General features: G+C 37.4%; 2 protein-coding genes across 3 annotated transcripts in view; both read left to right on the forward strand.

The window, feature by feature from the left end:
* Positions 1 to 3797: 3797 nt before the first annotated feature.
* Positions 3798 to 6152, forward strand: LOC113229488 (acetyl-CoA acetyltransferase, mitochondrial). Of its 2 annotated transcripts, XM_026463091.1 has the most exons (4): positions 3798 to 3941; positions 4101 to 4286; positions 4663 to 5678; positions 6128 to 6152. In XM_026463091.1, exons 1-4 carry the CDS (start codon positions 3888 to 3890, stop codon positions 6135 to 6137), a joined length of 1266 nt encoding a protein of 421 aa, XP_026318876.1. In that variant the 5' UTR covers positions 3798 to 3887; the 3' UTR covers positions 6138 to 6152. The 2 variants fall into 2 exon arrangements, with proteins under 2 accessions (XP_026318876.1, XP_026318877.1); XM_026463092.1 differs by lacking the exon at positions 6128 to 6152 and having other exon boundaries at positions 4663 to 6017.
* Positions 6153 to 12549: 6397 nt separating this feature from the next.
* LOC113229793 (exportin-4-like) overlaps positions 12550 to 19242 on the forward strand; it is a 35432-nt gene continuing 28739 nt past the window's right edge. Inside the window, exons 1-7 of the mRNA XM_026463475.1 lie at positions 12550 to 12722; positions 12898 to 13176; positions 13417 to 14241; positions 15206 to 15372; positions 16322 to 16489; positions 17120 to 17226; positions 19002 to 19158. Of these exons, the coding sequence (XP_026319260.1) occupies positions 12672 to 12722; positions 12898 to 13176; positions 13417 to 14241; positions 15206 to 15372; positions 16322 to 16489; positions 17120 to 17226; positions 19002 to 19158 (1754 nt within the window). The 5' untranslated portion in view covers positions 12550 to 12671. The remainder of the gene's footprint in view (positions 12723 to 12897; positions 13177 to 13416; positions 14242 to 15205; positions 15373 to 16321; positions 16490 to 17119; positions 17227 to 19001; positions 19159 to 19242) is intronic.

Consider the following 19242-nt stretch of genomic DNA (forward strand, 5'->3'; position numbering starts at 1 on the left):
GATGACAGTTTGCAATGTAGAACCAATAAAACTATGAAAAATAGTATAAGTACAATAGGCTACTAAGAACTTATTCTACACAGAATATGTTGTGGGCAGCAGCTAGTTTTTTACATAATATAGATACTAATGTATGAAGAGGCAGTATGGAAAAATCTAGGTCTAGCCAAATAAATGGATAAAAGTTATGAAAATAAATTTATTATACATAATAGCCATTGTTCTTATCTTCTTCTTCTTTTAAATGTTATGGCTCCATCGAAATAATCAATGATTTTGCCAATGTCAAGTAAAAATAACTATGTACGGTAGTTTAATATTATTATAAAAATTATACAAAAAATGGCGATTGCGCCAATGTCCTGTGAGAATATAATAATTGTGAAAACTTTTTTTTTTCTGCATTTTTCAATCTATATCTCAATTTTAATATTAATTGTTCTAGACATCTAACAGTAAGTAAGAAATCAAGAATTCAATAAATGGAGAAAACTATGTAAAGTGTATACAATGTTAACAATGACACTGGCAAATTATTTATTATTAATATAATAATGTGCCAGACTATCACAACAAATAACTTAGGAAATAATTTAAACACCAGTTTTTTTTATCTTTAAATTAAATAATAATAGAGCACAAACAAGATGTTTTACTTCATGACCATGTTCAGTAGTTATATACACTGCTGACTTCATGATCAGGTCTTAGGTTTGATCCACATATGAAATCATCACAGTTTTAAGTGGTACCCAAGATATTTTTTAAATCAATGTATTTCCTAGTTCAAGATAAGGTAATTGATGTTATTGTCTTACACATTTGTGATTGTTTACTTAGGCCAGTGCAATGAAATTCATTCCGAGGCACTACCCAGAATCATTAAACCAGAACCAAGTTCAAAAATATTGTTTCCCGATTGTTCCTACCGGCAATCGTACCCGGGTTCGCAGTGCTATAGAACGACGATCAACACGGCCTATAGGCCTATAGGCTGTGTTGATCGTCAATATTACAGTGAATTTTTTTAAAATAAAATGCAAGATAATCTGCATGCTTTTTATTTTCGCTATCTAGAGCATGTTTAGTGCCATTAGTCACGGTTTTTTATACGGTTTTTAACGAAACTCGAAGGTAGCCTATAGAAACGCTTATACGTACTTCACACGAAATTGTAACTGTAAAAATCGGCATACCAAATATGACACACTTATTAATTTCTACTTTACACTTGATTCAGTTAGTAATTTTACATATTAAAAATGGTTACGACTACAGAATTACACAGAATATACACAATTCCCAGGACTTTTCATTATAGTCTCATGACCCCCACCTGAGTACATCCTGCATACTTTACTGATGAGGCTATTGTTGCCAGTGAAAGGATTCCAAAAACATCTATTAATTTGTAGCACGAGAAGCCGAAACGGTACATAAACATAAAATTGACGAAAGAAATCTAAAACACTAACCTGATTTTTTATTTCTTGCGCCACAAAAACAGTAAACACGCTCTAACTCATTTCCTTCACAGCACTACGTAACACGACAAAATTTTAATTTATTAGATTGATTTTCATTTGTTTTAAATTGCCGTTTAGCAAAACATCAAATGAAAACACGAGCAGCGTACAAAACCATCCTTCATGCACGATCCTATAAGATTTATTTTTCTCACAATCACGAAGCCTCGTTTATACAATCATTGTTATTGTATTTAGTACAGCAGGCAAGATGTATGATAGGTACGTTTGTTTCATTGTATGTACTTTTTGTGTGTAAACGTTGCCGAGAATAATTATGCCACCCCGTAAAGATATATCATATCATATTATATTAAGAAAGTTACATGTAAAATATCGTGTTTACCTAGGTATATAGTATAACATGATATAATTATAAATGATGACGGTGTCACTGTTGAATAATTTTCCGAAAAATTTCAAATAGTGGAAATTTTTCCGAAAAATTTGAAAAGTTGGAAAATTGTAATTTGGAAGGCTCATAATTATTATGTTCTGCGTTTAAAAATATCTTTTGAAGTTTCATTTAGCACGAATTATAAAATAAACTTGTATAGCTAAATACCACATAAAGAAAAATAAGACTTAAAATGATTTTACAACAGCGAAAAAAATCTCCAACACCCACCCTACCACGACCTATTGTTGACTACATAGTTTTCGTTCAGTAACTTTGACTTTTAACAGGACAGGTGTCAACGTCAAATGTGGAAAAATAAAGAAAAAATAATTAAAAAATATCCAGAAAAATATTTATTTTTCTAAAAAATGTGATCTTTTCGAAATGGAAGCTTTTCCGTGATCCAACACTAGACGGTGCCGGCGCGGGCGTGTAGATACAAGCAAAATTTTAAAGCAAAATAACATTAAGTATACATCTAGCTATGTCTTAGAATTGATGAATAATTGACCAACTTATCGACGTAGCTTCGGCTTGAAGAAATCATGTTTAACCGTTTGTAGCACAGCCAATCTGGAGTCAACGCGGTTGATCGGGCCGATGGGACATGGTACCTGTTAGGGCATTGAGTGGTCGTTAGGGTGGTTTAGACATCGTCTTAGATAGCGGGGTGCGAAATGTGGCACTTGCACCTTCGTAGTCGTTCGGCCATCGCGTCGTCGTCGCCACCCATGCTTATTTCACGCTGCTGTTTCGGGAGATTCTGGAGTCTAAGCGGACACGCCTAAATGGGATTCCGTGTCGATAAGTGAGGTGACTCCTTAGGACGAAATTGAAGTCTATACCGGATGGAATATAAAACAGACTAAAGTGTGATGGTTGATGTGCTCTGTACCTAGTGTTTGGTCATAGAAAAATTTCCACTTTCAAAAAATCATATTTACAGAAAATGTAATGTTTTCCAATATTTTTCCTGTAATTTTCCACATTTGACGTTGACACCTGTCAAAAGTTAAAGTTACTGAACGGAAACGATGGAGTCAACAACAGGTGGTGGTGGTGGTGGTAGTGTGGTTGTTGAAGGTTTTTTCGCTGTTGTCATTTTAAATCTCGTATTTCTCTAAGTGACTTTAAGCTATACAAGTTTAATTTATAATTCACGCAAAAAAAAACTTCAAAGGATATTTTCTAAACGTAGAACGTAATATGTGCCTTCGAATTTTTTTTTCAATTTTTGGGAATATTTTCGGAAAAATTTCCATCGTTTGAAATTTTTCGGAAAATTATCCAACAGTATATGTACCGTACATGTTGCCCATGAATTCAGTTAAGTTGCAACTAAGTAGTCAAGTAGAGTGTTACAGGCAAGTAATGTAAATGCTCCTCGGAAACTAACAAATGTAGCGAGAGATGGCAGCACTAAACATTTATTGTGATTGGTTGTACAGTTGACAGCTGACATTGACATTTGAGAATTTCTGTGATTGGTTGTACAGTTGACAGCTGATATTGACATTTGGGAATTTCTTTGTTCATTGGTCCAAAACATGGCGACCTTGGAAAAACCGCCAATGAGCTTCCGAACTTATAGTAAACGTTTTTGAGGATAAAACAAGTGAATAATAACATCACAATATGAGATAGAAAGAAAATATACATTTTATTTTGACTAGTGCTGGCTCTTTTTAACTTATTAACTAAAGAGTTTATTAAAAATATCGAAGTAAGGGTCAAGATTAAACAATACGTTTTGTGCCATTCTTAGTACTAAAATCTATTTTACTCCGTAGTGTTAAAGTCTATTTTTCTGTGTATATTTTTAATTTTATAAAGATTAGTTTATGTAAATCGTCATATTTGTAATTTATTGAGATAAGATAGACTTATTTGTCCATTTATCGTCTCCGTTTGCGCTTGTAGTGTATATTTCATGTGTTGTGTTGCTTTCTAAATTTTAAATCATGATTTTCTTGAAAGGAACTAGGATAATTAGCATGAAAATGCACCCAACGCAGGTTCGTGGTACTATAAACATTGTTTTCGTGTGCTTCCGTCGGCAGTCGTTCACGCGGACTCATAACAGCAGGTTCAGCGAACCAGTTTGCTTATTACATTTCCAATAATTGGCTAAAGAACAAATAAATTGACTTAATATAAGATTTTTTGTTTGATAGTTTCTGAAAGCGATGGCGTACTCGTCGAAGGTTTCCCTCAACGAGGTGGTGATCGCGTCGGCAGTGAGGACACCCATCGGATCCTTCAGGAACAGCCTAGCGAGCCTTTCAGCCACTGAACTGGGCGCTGTTGCCGTTAAAGGAGCCATCGAAAGAGCCGGCATTCCTATGGAAGAAATTAAAGAGGTTAATTGATGCTGGCTACTTTCACCGTTGATTTACAGTTATTTCACAGTTAAACAGTTATTGGATTCCATAGTGTTTATTCCACTTAGCTTTGAACTCAGCTGTCCCTTGTTTAAAATTCAATACCACCTTGATTTTCTTATCATATGATTAATTAGTTTAGATAAGAAAGAATGTTTGATAAATAAAAAAAATTTGCTACATACCCAATTACACAAAATTAACGTTTCGAGATGTAAAACTAATTAAAAAAGTATTAAATGGTAATTTATTTTACAAATGTATTTTCTACTTACTCATCATGTAAATTGAACATTGTGTAACTGAACATACTCTTAAAATTGGTTTGTTATTAAATATTTTAATTTTTCTTTAGGTATACATTGGCAATGTGTGTGGTGCCAACCTTGGGCAAGCTCCTGCCCGCCAAGCTGTTATATTTGCTGGTCTTCCAAAAAGCACTATTTGCACAACAGTGAACAAAGTTTGCTCATCAGGCATGAAATCTGTCATGTTAGCAGCCCAAGGCCTCCAAACTGGAGCCCAGGATATCATCTTAGCTGGAGGAATGGAATCTATGTCAAATGTACCATTCTATTTGAAGAGAGGTGAGACCACATATGGTGGCATGCAACTTGTTGATGGCATAGTTTTTGATGGCCTCACTGATGTTTACAATAAGTTCCACATGGGAAATTGTGCTGAGAACACAGCTAAAAAACTAGAAATATCAAGATTGCAACAAGATGAATATGCTATTTCTAGCTACAAGAGAAGTGAAGCAGCATACCAAGCTAAAGTTTTTGCTGATGAAATTGTACCAGTCCCAGTGCCACAAAAAAGAGGTGCACCAGTGTTATTTACTGAGGATGAAGAATACAAAAAAGTGAACTTTGAAAAATTCAATAAACTTGCAACAGTATTCCAAAAGGAAAATGGTACAGTCACTGCTGGAAATGCCTCAACGTTGAATGATGGTGCTGCAGCTTTAATACTAATGACAGCTGATGCAGCAGAGAGACTAAAAATCAAACCTCTAGCTAGGATAGTAGGGTTTGCAGATGGAGAATGTGACCCCATTGACTTCCCTATTGCTCCTGCAGTTGCTATCCCAAAACTACTCAAACAAACTGGGGTAAAGAAAGAGGATGTAGCTCTCTGGGAAATCAATGAAGCATTCAGTGTTGTAGCAGTTGCAAATCAGAAAATCCTTGGATTAGACCCTGCGAAATTAAATGTACATGGAGGAGCTGTGAGTTTGGGACACCCTATTGGCATGTCGGGAGCCAGACTTGTAGTACATTTGTGCCATGCACTGAAGAAGGGTGAAAAAGGAGTAGCAGCTATTTGTAATGGTGGTGGTGGAGCTTCATCTATTATGCTTGAAAAATTGTAAGTAGGTTTTTCTCGGCAAATTTATTATTTGAGTTTTCCTTCTACTTTAAAATAAATTCTACCAGGGCATAATATAATAGCTCATGAAAGATTTTTTAATCGTATTTACCACTTTATAATGTAACTCATTTAATAATCTTACTTTGTAAAATAGAAGGAAGATAAATGTGTTCATAACAGTAGCACTCTTGTATGATGTAGTCTTACCTGTGGTGCCTTTTTACTTATTTGCTGTATAACAGTGAACATTTTATAAGATTCCATAGCTTTAAGCTCAATTGTTGTAATAATATATAAAAGATTTATATAAGACAGATTATGTAAATAATAAATCCTACATGATAACATTTTTTGTTTTGTATTTTATGGTTTGGTTGGTCAATAAATCGGCTACAAAATGTTTTTAAGTAGTTTTTCTGTCATTACCAATTTTCTTTGCAGGACAGAAGATTTTAATGGGCCATCTGTTTTGACTTTCTATACCAAAGATCCATGTTCATTGTGTGACTTAGTGATGGATGAACTAAAACCTTATAAAGACAGAATACTCATAGAAAAGGTTGATATTACAAAGAAAGAAAACTTGAGATGGTTAAGACTTTATAGGCATGATATTCCAGTTCTATTTCTGAATGGGCAATTTTTGTGCATGCATAAACTGAACAAAGATATATTTGAGAGGAGACTTGAAAAACTAGAACATGAAAGAAAAATTTGCAATGGATAGTGAATAACAAAATTATTTTCCAGTATGTTTGTAATCTACTTGTTGACTTTTTATAATTTTATGCTAAGATGGCTGGTATTAGAAACCAGTTTTACTCTAAGCACGTACTTAACCACTGGTAGGCATATTTTGTGATTGGTAGTTATTGCAAACATTTTTGAAGACTGTATTTGTATTTAAAGTTATAGTTCAAATGAGTGCAGTTTCTGATCGTAGTGGATTACTACTGAGGAGCTTCAGAGGAGATTTCAACTGAAATAGAAGATTTTCAATTCTTCTACAAAAACTTACAACAAACAGAAAATTACTTACAAATTACTTTTTTATACAACAATTGTAAGTTAATTGTAACTTAACATAAATAGTTGACACACTTGTTAATTTGAAATTTATAAAGGGGAAAAAGAAAACTAAACCTGAGGCACAATTACCATTCTGAGCCCTTCATTGTTTAAAGAGCTATAACTAGGAGTACACTGTTAGTACCTAATACCTGACCTTAGATATTACTAAATAGTTTTCTCAAGAAAACGATTATCGTAACTTTCTTTGCGAATTTTTTTATTGACGACTCGATGTTTTGCATAGTGGACGCTTCCTGGGTTCGATTTTCGATTCGACCAATTTGGAAAACGGAAGTTTTCTGAATTAGTTCTGGTCTGGGTGTTCTGGGATGTGCCTCAGAGTAGATTCCTTAGTTTGAAATTAGGTAATTAGTGTGGTTGTCTAGCACATAATTATATTATTACTTTTCATAGAAATGCCTTTATAAAGTATCTTGTTAGATGTGAAAGTAAAATAAAATAGAGGAATATGTCGGAGTAGGCAGAGACAACAGTCTTCCATTTGCTACGGTCCTGACACACATCAACACGTACTTTCATATATGCTCATCGGTCAAATGCACTCTTCTTTTTATTCTCATTTCTAGTCCCGATTCCCATAAAATACTTAAAAATCTTAGGGTTACTTTTTTACAAATAAAGGTTACAAATAAAGTGAAGTTTTCTTTAGGTGGAATTTCCTATTTTCAATATTTAAAATATGTATAAGTACTTGGATGGCAAGTACTGTGGCCAAGACGCGGAAGATATTAGTAAGAGATTACTTTGCAGAGGTAATTTATGAATTAAACAATGGTGTGACAGGGGATTAAAAAGTTCGCGGTCTAATAAGAAAATAAAATACCCAAAAAATAGTTTTCGATGTTAAGCTCTATCTAGCTGTAAGTATTTCTTCAACTGCTTTCGAAAGGTTCTACATCGTTTTTAAATAAATTCTATAAGGTCTTCAAAATACTAATTTACTGCTCCTTCGACTTCTTCATTAATTTTTCTGTGTATGTTTTTAATTTTATAAAGATAGTAAGTTTATGTAAATTTTGAAATTTGTAAATTATTTGCTGCGGTTACGATTTCTTCATTCGATGAAAATTTCTGGCCATCGAGAGACAGGTAAAAGTACGTATGTACAATGGTGGCAAATCAGGAGATAAAGCGACCGATTGTTATAATTGATTTAATAAAACACTAAGTGGGTTATTTTTATTATGGGAGTTACGATTATGACTATCTATAAAACAAATAATAATTTTACTGTAATTTTAAATTTTCGTGATTGTCATGTCATTGTCACGACAATGTGCTGGCCGTTCTGCTCGCAGTGGTTGATTAGCTGTACCATTTCCTGTGGTGGTAGCACATCAGTCTCCGCCATATAGACAAGAAGCGAACACCACTTCAGGCAGGCCCGTGGCCGCGTCAGCTAAAAGCTTTACGGCGCACAGGTTTCTGGAACAGAATTGTATTAGTGGCTGTATGTATAAATTGTTTGAGTAATATATACATGTCCGTGGTTTATCTGAGATAGTAGTGGATAATAGCTTACCTCTCAGATGTAAGAGTCCATTTATTTGGCCGCGGGCGCCGATCCACGGTTCCTGAATCAGCGCCACGGCTGTGTCGTTTGCCTCCAACCACTTCCTAACCTGAACCGTTGCGGTCTGACTGTGGTGGAGGTTGCACTGGATGACAGTACAATTATTGGGCGAGGGGGACACCGCCATCAGCCGATAGCAGTTCGTCGTCCTTATCCTCGCTCAGACAGATGCCTCCCATCGCCGACACACACTCGTCCTCACTATTGGACGCCACCGTATGGCTGGCGACATCCACAAGGACGGGGGTCAGGGAGGGCCCTTTTCATCCGTTTTATTGCTCGATGTGCTCGCCTTCTCAGGCAGCACATCCGTGTATAATCCTCTTCTTGACCTGAATCGGAGGTAGACCGTGCCCAACTAAAAAGTAAAGCGCCGGCCATGCCCCACGGAATACCAGTCTTCAGGTAGGCTTACCACCACAATCCTTATATAACCAGTCTTGACCGAAGTGATCATACGTTCTGGACGGGGCAGGCTTCTCGACTTTTTGCCTTTTGTGCTCGCCTCTTGGAGAAAATGTCTCGTCGAGACGGGCACATTTGGCATAGGTCGAGGACCTCTGTGCCTTGTGTGTTTGTTTGTTTCTTGGAGGGAGGGGGGCCCTTCCAGGAGCGTGCGAGTTCGGTCCAGTGGGCCGCACTAACGCGGCCTCTGCATCATTCCCGTCAACCGCTGGGGGCCGCGCCTCTCCCTCTTTCGGATTTTCCTTCATATTGCGGCGCTCACACTCTCGGAGTCGACCCCGTTTGTTCTTTCGGGTAGGGCGTCCGACCCCTGCCGGGCGGCGTCGTGGTGAATGTTCACTGATCCCACGGCGCCGACTCAACCGGCGAGAGGGAAACCCGGGGGGGTTTTAGTGGGGTAGGCCCTCCAGTCTGGAGGGAGAGTCCCCACATAGCCCCTGAGTCTCCCTGGGCTCAGGGGTATCCATAAAGATTTCCCCCCCGTCAAAAAAAAAAAAAAAAGGGCGTCCGTACCCTGCTCTCACAGGGAATGCGGTGCGTGCGGGGAGTGAGAGGTGCTCGCTCGCCCTGGCCACTTTCCCCTTCCTTGTGGATGGGTGCCGTGGTTTTGGGCTTGCCTCAAGGGCTGTATGTGTTGAGTTCTGCGATGCAGAGCCAGGTGTCTGAGCGGGGACCACGGAGCACAAGGCTCGGGCCATTACCGCTGGTGTAGGGCCAGCACTGGCATCGGTACGCGGTTGGCCTTGGGGTTTCCCCTTTGGCCTACGAATCACCGTAGGGCGCTGCTGTACGTTTAAATTTGTGCTTGATGGGGCACTTTTGGGTTTCCTCTCCAGTACCACCGGTTTTGGGTGATTGAATGATTTTAGTTGATCTGCAGAATCCATGTTGCAGTGTTCTTGTGTTCACTCTCCTGATTTCCCACCATTTCCCATTGCCGTTTCCCTGTGTTGGCTAGTCACAGGGCTACCGTTTAGCAGGAAATCAGGGCCGAAGAAGGCGTATTGCTTGCCGGGGTCCCCACCCCGCTCGGGCTCAGCCCCCCCAGGATTCCTTCATCCCTGCGTACGTCGCTCAACTGCGTAGGCATGAACGCAGGAGGGTGTAAATTAAGACCGACCCACCACTTGCCATGGTCCATCCTCATAAACGCATGGCCGGGCCGTGTTGATCACTTCCCTCAATGGTACGACTCGGACTGAAGCCGAGAGTTGTCAGTGTTGGCCCCAGGGTGTAACGGCTACATCCTTGGGCATTCTGTGACAACATGTCATCACAGACTACTCAAGAACTTCGCACGCGTGGAGGTGGAACAACTAACACACCCCCAATAACAACTTATTTACATATTGAAGAAGTAGAACATTTCACATTATTAGGATTGACAATAGATACTCCTCTAAACTGGAAAAAACATATTGAAAACATAAAGACCAAATTATCACAGTTTATCTATATGCACTATCTGTATTAAAATGTAACGCACAAGTAGAGTGTGCCCAGACAGCCTATTACACCTATGCGTTTGCTTGGCTCCGGTACGGTATTTTGTTATGGGGCCACAGTACTGACGCCAAAGATCTTTTTATTATACAAAAAAGTGTATTCGTATAATCTATAATATCCGACCCAGAAATAGCTGCAAAACAATTTTTGTAAAAGAACATGTACTCACACTTACTTGAATATATTTAATGGAAACAATAAAATTTTTAAGGAAAAATATTAATAATTTTGAATTTGTTAAAAGTGATCGCCGAAATACCAACTTAGATTTACTAACACACCGTGTCGAAATGTATCGAAATAGCTCACATTATAGAGCAGTAAAAATATATAACAAATTACCTGACACATTAAAAACAATAGAAAGAAACTATACATTTTGTAATAAACCCAAATTATTACTAAATCAGAAATGCTATTACTCAGTTAATGAATATTTTGAAGATACTTTCAAGTAAGTAATATTGCTTCCCTTGTGTAAACCATTAACTTGCATTCAATAAATTGTATTATTAATTTTAATTCTTGTATTCAAATTGTATTACCTATTAATAATTTTAATTCTTGTATTCAAATTGTATTTTTAATTTTAATTCTTTTATTCAAATTATATTATTAATTTTAATTTTATTTTATAAGACTAATCATTTTGTTATACCCTTATTGGGTGCATGTAACATTTTAAATGTAACGTGTCTACTAATGCAAATGAATAAATAAATAAATAAATACGAATCTCATCGCAGTCTCTTAATTCATATACCTATACCATAGCCGCTTTGACACGGTATTCCAAGTGGAGTCTGAGACTGAGGTCGGACTTTGTCACTCATCAACGCACGTTGTTTTACCAATTACGTGAGGCCTAGTGAAATGGCAAAGTTCTAAGCTGTTCTAGTAACTAGAATGTATGACAGTAACTAGAATGCAAAGACCGGAACAATCCTCGCTGTAGTGGGGCGGCCTGCTCGCCGGATAACCAAATTTATACATATACAATGTATTAATTTTTATCAAATTAGGTATTGCAATCTTCGCCTGTGTGAGGAAGTACATAATGTGATACGTTTAAGGGTCGTATTCTAGAACTCTACTCAATGCTCAAGTTAGGATTTGAGTATGGTTTAAAGCACTTGATATCATACTCCAGTCCCTGCCATTAGGGTCGTATTTCCAGTGCTTGTGTTGCCAGTGCAATCCTGACTTGAGCATTGAATAGAGTTCTAAAATACGACCCTAAGTTTCTAGGCCCTATACGCGCTTGTAACCATAATCAATTGGACGTAGTTAAGCAAAAAGGATCCAATCCACAAAATTATCAAAAAATGAGTCATATTATGTTCCAAACGGTTCTTAAAGTCTAATCTCTTAGATAATCAAAAAATCCAACACATAAACATAAATAAATATCTCTGGAGTTACAATGTCATGTACCTACGTCCGCGTGGATGCGCGTTAGGTGTTGCGGCGGAGCCTGCCATCAGATCCGCCACGGGAGCTAGGAGAGCAGCTGAACTTCACGGTTGAGTGGATGCTGTCCTGGCCCCCCCGTGGCCCTTGGGCAGCGGACTCGGGGGAGTGCGTTGCCCAGCATGGAGGGGCCCGGGAAGACTCGTCTGGGGTTCGGCGAGCCTCACATTCGGAGTCGGGGGACCGATGTGTCTCCCTTCCCGAGGAGGGGCTGCGCAGCGCGCGGCCATCGTTGGTGGGGGCGCGGACGAGTGCAATAGCGTTAGCGTACCCGTACCCCCACCTACAGCGGAGAGGAGGAACACTCCGGGGGTTTAGTGCGGTCGGGCTACTCCCCTTCAGGGTTCAGTCCATTCCCATATCACCCCAGCTCTGCCCCCGCGGGGCCGGGGTATTTGTAAGCAGATTCCACCGGACTAACAAAAAAAAGGTTCATCACATTTAAAATAAATATTGACTTATGCAGTTTTATTTTCAGTCGGTCTTTTTTAATGAAAGATTTCAGTATACTTGGTTACAAAAAAATTTACATATTTTGGTAAATTATACTACGACTTTCGACAACTTTCGACCACGCCGCGCAAAAATCACTTATAAAATCCGTCAAGAAAGTCGTGAAATGAAATAGGTACTGTGATGTTACCATGTAAAAAAGTTTTTCTTGACAATCATCTGATGTTGAAATTTTATAGTCTGTGTCAATTTGGTTGTCATCGCGATGGGCGACGTAAAATTATCGAAAATTCGTGTAATATTTTGGTCGTTTTTTTCTTTAATTATGTGACTTTTGGGTCAGTTTAACATAAAATATAATTAAGTGGTAGCACGTGTATATTATCTAATTCATCTTTTTGGTGTGAAAGTTTCTACAATCGTCATTGACAATGGATAACTCCGCTATACAAACACTGGAGGCCGCTGCTCAAATGCTTTTGGTAAGACAAAGATTTCAATGTTCAAAATTTTCTTTGTGAATGTAAATGCAACGATAATTACATTTACTTAGAATTTATTTACTCTTAGCTATTAGTAAACCATCTCTGTGTCTTAAAATTCTACTTTTGTGTCATATAAAATTATTCTCCAAAACGTATCGTGTCGTTTTCGTAGGCGCCACCTAATCTGGTGAACTCGCAGCAGCGGCACCATGCGGAGAGCGTGTTCTTGGAGTTCAGGAGCACCAAAAACCCTTATCAACTTTGTAGAGAAATTTTAGAAAAGTCTACATCGGACTATGTGCTTTTTGAAGCAGCTGGCTTACTAAAATCAGCACTTATCAGGGAGTGGAGCTTACTATCTGAAAGTGACATTTCTTCACTCAGGGAATACTTACTAAATTATCTTCTGAGAAAAGATACACCTCCATTTTTGAGAGAGAAGCTTTTGCAGGTAAGACTAGTCCCCAAATCAATTACTTATTAGAGGAATAAAAACTGAGCAAACCCTTGTTATATTTTTTCTTTTCATTAACCTTGTCATGATGATGATGAGACATATTTAATCTTTATGGATTGAGATATACATGTTAATGTTGTACTAAGATTACTAAAAACAAAGTAATAGTTAAACAATTAAAAGTTCCTTGGAGGCGACTCTATTTGTAAATAAATAAAATAATGTGTTTTTCAGACCATTGCTATAATAATCAAGAGGGGTAGTGTAGATGATGGAGGGAGAGAGAGAAAAGCTTTGCTTACTGAATTAGAAAAGATTATTCTCAGCTCACCAATAAATCAACAGAAATTGGCCTGTTCCTTGATTTTAGCTATAATGCAAGAATACGCAATTACTGTAAAGTCGGCTGATGTTGGTATGATATGGGAAGTTCATTTCAGACTAAAGAAATCATTTGAGGCTCTAGATTTAAAGAGGATATTTCGATTTACTGTAGGAGTGTTGGAACAAATTGTCCGTTCAGGTCACCGTCCCGAGGGAGAGCAGGCTATGTTGACCAAACAACTGTTGACTATTGTAGAAACTGTACTGTGCTGGAGCCATGTATCACCCCTGCTGTCTAAGCGGCTAATAGGCGCTTTTGAGGCTATTTTCGAAAGTGACACTCCAGCTTTACGTTTAAGTCTAAATTGGAGGGACACTATAATGCAACCAGAATTGATAGCGCTGTTCTTTGAGATTCACATGTACGTGAGGTCCAATCCAGATTTAGCGAGTCCTTCATTGACCTGTTTAGTGCAGCTGGCCAGCTTGTGTGGTGTAGTTGTATCAGCCAGTAACCTGAAACAACAATATTTGGAGAACTATGTGAATAGCTTCTTGAACATGATGGCATACATTCAGCCAGTTGAAAGAGAAATGCTGGGAATATCTGATATATATCGAAAGTTGGTACAGTTCTTTTCGCCTTCGATGATTGCAGCCACACCACCAGCATTTTTGCAGAATTTGAAGACATTGACTTGTCATTGTATCAGAGGTGCTGTTATCGAGGAAGGAGTAAGTTTTTAAAAATTGTTGACTTAACATGTGAGAATGGCTTAGCAATTACACTCCACACAAACATCAGATCATATTTTGCATATTTACTTATCAAGCTGCAATGTTTGGAGACACAATCTAGAAACCGAATTTTGTTTAAATTATTGTTATTAATTACTTACAAATGTATTGTTATTTATATATTTTATGCATATAAAGTTTATATTTAGGCTCATACATTCGTAATTTTCTGCCAAAATAAACCGAAGTTCTTGTTAACTATGCAAGATAGTAACACTGAAAAAAAAATTCAATAGATATAAATAAGTAATAAATCAATTGCATTGTAAAGTTTGATCTATCATATTATTTATATGAGCATCAAACGGCAAAATGCCTAACTGAGTGGCCTGGTCAGGCAGGCAGTTTAAAACTTCATAATCAGGATCTTCTCAGTTCTACAAATATATGTTTACCTCTAAAATTAGCTTTATGACGTTATATCTCTACATATAGGCAGATATGTCAACATTCACGTAATATGTTTTCCTTCCTCATTTAAAGTAATTGATATTAATAATTTGCACATGAGTGCGAAAAACATTGCAATAAGAGTGCTGTCTCACCCTGTCTCGCGTCACGATTGAAAGAGATAGCAACAATATCAAATAGCTTCTGTTCTGACAGTGCTCTTAGTTAAATATTACTATTGCTGGTTAAAATCCAGCCAGATCGAAAGAATTTTTGTTAGTAAACACTAAGAAAAATTCGATCTTTGTTATAATAATTATAACAAAGTAGTGGAGTAATTTCACAGAAAATAATTGAATATCATGATAGTAAAACATCGTGACATTTAAAAATTATAAATATTACTAGGCAACAAAAAAGAACTACTTTACATTTTATTTATTCATGTCTGTTCTTTGTCTTACAATACGTTAATGAAATAATATGAGTAATACAAATATATTTTCTTCAGGTCAACGATGACACAGTTTGGAGAGAATCTTTAAACAAGTTCTTGCACACTTGGAGCTCATTAGTTCACGACACGGATGGATACTCTAACGAAACGCTGGTTAATCCGTGCATAGAAATCTTCAATACCTATTTGCAATGCCGGTTGGCGCCGCCAGATGGGACTAGGTAAACGAAACATAGCAATAACATTTTAGTAGTAAAGACAAGTTACAGTATGTTTCATTTACTTAAGGTTTATTAACCGACTGCGTGAGAAGGAGGGTTATGTTTTTCAAGTGTATGTATGTATGTCCATTTCTTTTTCACGCTGTACAGCCTAAACTTGATGGATTTTGATATATGAGGTGTTGTTAGATTGGTCTTGATTGTGGGAGAGTCCATAGACTTTAAAAAATAATCAAAATAATGTGGTGGGGGTAGTTTCTTTTTTTAACCGACTTCAAAAAAGGAGGAGGTTCTCAATTCGACCGTATGTTCTTTTTTTTGTTTGTTTTTTTTTTTGTATGTATGTTACGCGATAACTCTGGTATTTGTGAACCGATTTTCATGATTCTTTTTTTGTTGGAAAGGGGGTATTTCCGTAGTGGTCCCATTTCATTTTGAAGAAAATCATCCACCTCAAAGGGTGGCTGTTCACGCATGAAGATTCATTTTTATAAATAGCGCCTAACTTTAATTTAGGAGCAATTACTTTTAGCAATTATTTAGTTGATTCTGCTATTTCTCCAATTCAAGGCGTTTTTATCTCGATATACTTTGAGTAGTGTTGTAGTGAGAACCTATTTTTATTATCTCCAGTACCAGTCCTGTATAGTGGCGAACTAGGGGATATTTCAATGAAACTTAGGAAATAGACGTAATTCCACGTACTTTTGAGGTCGGTTTTTTTTAGTACTCTGTACTGAGATTATGTTGTTATATTATCTTACGATGGCTAAACCAAAAGAGATACATCAAATTAGTAGAATATCATATCATATCAATACGTAACGCTATTCATCGTCATCACACTCGTTGCGTGAACAGTTCTGAACTTTACAGGAGCTAAGGCACTACGTAGTCCGTGTCCCACACAGAAAGCAGCAGTTTTGATTAAAATTTTATTTTCTTACAGAGGAACGGAAAGCAGCGACGGATGCGCGGATGATATCAAAGATGACATTGAGGAGGACGAGAGAAAACTGCATGCTAACGTTCTCTTGACCATTGGCGCTATTGCTAGAAAGGCGCCAGCACATTGCTCACATGTGTTGTTCACCTTACTGCAGGATCGGAGTAAGAGGTGAGTTTTAACTGTTTAACCGACTATCCTTATCTACTGACCCGAGAGATAGGGGAGACTACGGGCTCGCCTGTAGACGAGGGTACAGCAGGCGTCCGGGCCAAGCCCTCCGCCAGTTATAAACCTTCACGGGCGTCTGACGGGGGCACGTGAATTGCCCTTTACGTTGGCATCTACGTCCGGATGTTGTCGCAGGACACTGTGACCGACATCTCCGCTACACGGAGAGCTAGTAGAGAATGAGTTAGACATTCTTCGATCCCTCCAGACGCGTAGGTTTCTGGGAACTGGAGGAATGCTTCGGCGGCGTCGGGAGGTAGGCGTGCCTTACGGCTCTAACAATCTCAAAACGACACAATAAGTGTTATTTTATTTGTTTTGTTTTCACCTTTCGCATATTCCTATTGCTATTTATCTTACCATAACATAATCTACATAGAAAATCTGCAACTGGTCGTAATAGAGTACACTTCTAATATGTAATTTAGGTCGTTTGTTAATTTTTTAAATAAATAACGCTAACGCGGTTGACAGAATTGTCATGTTACGAGCTATTAAGGTTTATACATATACTGATGCCAATATTAGAAAACGAACAAAGGATATCCATAATCTTTTGTCGTTTCGTAGACTGGAAAGCCAACTGCAACTCATGCATATGGGCAAACTGCCAGTCAGCGGAGGAGAACAGCTTGTCAGCCTCTTCGAAGATTTACATTGGATATTGATGATTACTGGTAAGCATACTTAAGTACATTAAATTTATGGAACTTTTTTGTTGGAAAACATTTGTAATATATAGTGCAACCCGCGCCTATTCGGCGTGTCAATGCTTACACGCTGCTATACGCGTAGGGTTGTCACAATAATATGTTAGTTGTACACACAGGTTGCAAAACAAAATTTGAAGAAATTAAAGCATTCATGATGGTGTTCTCGTGCTATATTGAAATAATCTTTGTCAAATACTTATACTTATAATACTTACATGTTCATATTTTTATACTAGCATAGCGCATTAGTATCTCCATTAAAAGAGTAGGATCATGAAATATAAATGAAATGTGAGTTTGTATATACATACGTAATAATACATTTATACATAAAAAAAAATTAACACAGAATTGTACGTTAACCACCGAGCGAACGCTTCAACTTTGTAATTATTAGCGCGTGCGACCCGCGGGATGTACAACTCGAGTACACTGAGAGATTATGTGAATGTGCGCGCCCGTGCGCGACGGGCGTGCCTAGAAGCCGCGCTGCTGTGTTTGTTTTGTATGAATTTACACTACTTGTCATATACTATGGTTATATGGTCTCAGAAATTTAAATTATTATAACAAATAACAATGCAGATCTTTTCAATTGTGTGCAAGAGACATAATTGCTAGTACTGTTGTGTTAAAATTTATAAAAAGTAAAGTTTTATTCACATTAAATTAGACCTATGTACATATTTATAAAATAATACTATTCAATTTTACATGCGAAAATTGACTACGGCCGGCCCACTAGCAAGTTGAAAAGTTTATTTTTTTATACATATAGAATGATATAATATATTTTTTAGATTTTTTCTTTCCGTCATCATTTTTTCAATCGAAGAAAGAATTTTTCCAATTGGCATAACATAAGAAGGGGTAGTTTATCATAAATTTATTTATAATCTTATAGTTTTACCATTTTCATTACATATTCTTAATTTAATTGTATTTTATAGTCTTTTTGGCTTGCAGTTGTTTTTTTACTCCTCTAGATAGATATATTGTGTAATAAAATCTTTATGCACATGTCATTGTGTGTGGTCTTGCTCACTCATCGTGCTACCACATTCACACAGCTCTACAAATCACCAAAGCGGTTACGTGTTTTAACAAGCATTAGTATTATGTTATATTTATAAAAGCGTAGGGATATAAAAATATTCAATTTGTATAAACACAACTATTTTTAATTTTTTTAATACTTTTATTCTTCAAAGAAATAAAATGTCAATGTCAAAAATTAACCAATCAGGTACAAGGTCAAGTGCACGTCAAGCTCGACATATAATATTCAAATTCCAATTTATACCGCTTACCATGAAGCCGGTTTTACATTTATCTGACGTGTCTTGATGCGTCAGAACGGTATCGGTTTCATACATTTAATATGGTTATGTGTATCACTGTGTCCCAATCTGACGTGACGGCTTGTGTTGTGTCGCATCAGAAGCGATCCCGATCTGCGTCAGGACGGGTGAGGCGGGGGCGGGCAGCGCAGCGCAGTATGAACTCTGAGAGAGCCGCGACGGTATTGTTTCAAAATATCGTCAGTAGGCGTGAGGACACTACATATAGATGTGAACGCTAGCCATAACGTCAGAGCGCATCACGACACGTCACGTCAGATAAATACAAAAGCGGCTTAAGAACGGTCCAAAGTGGTTAGGTTTTTTTATTTTGACGTCTTATTTCTGATATATGTAAAATATATGCTAGCTACAATGCGTTTTTTTGTGTGATTGTAGGCCATTTCCTAGCAATCGATTGTACAGAAGGCGAGACGGTGATGATCCCACCGGAGATAATGCACTTTAGCATTGTGGAGAACGCGAACGTCGACGCCTCGCTCAGATATCTGGTTGGGGAATCTACTAGTACTGAGAATGTGGATCCGGTTTTGAAGTAAGTTTGATAATGACTTATATTGATTGATGGAGCTGGATGCGATTCTGAGAAACGATGCTCCATATCACGAACCCAATGAAG

The sequence above is a fragment of the Hyposmocoma kahamanoa genome, unplaced genomic scaffold (genome assembly GCF_003589595.1).
Source record: "Hyposmocoma kahamanoa isolate Upper Pololo Valley unplaced genomic scaffold, ASM358959v1 62, whole genome shotgun sequence".
NCBI lineage: Eukaryota > Metazoa > Arthropoda > Insecta > Lepidoptera > Cosmopterigidae > Hyposmocoma > Hyposmocoma kahamanoa.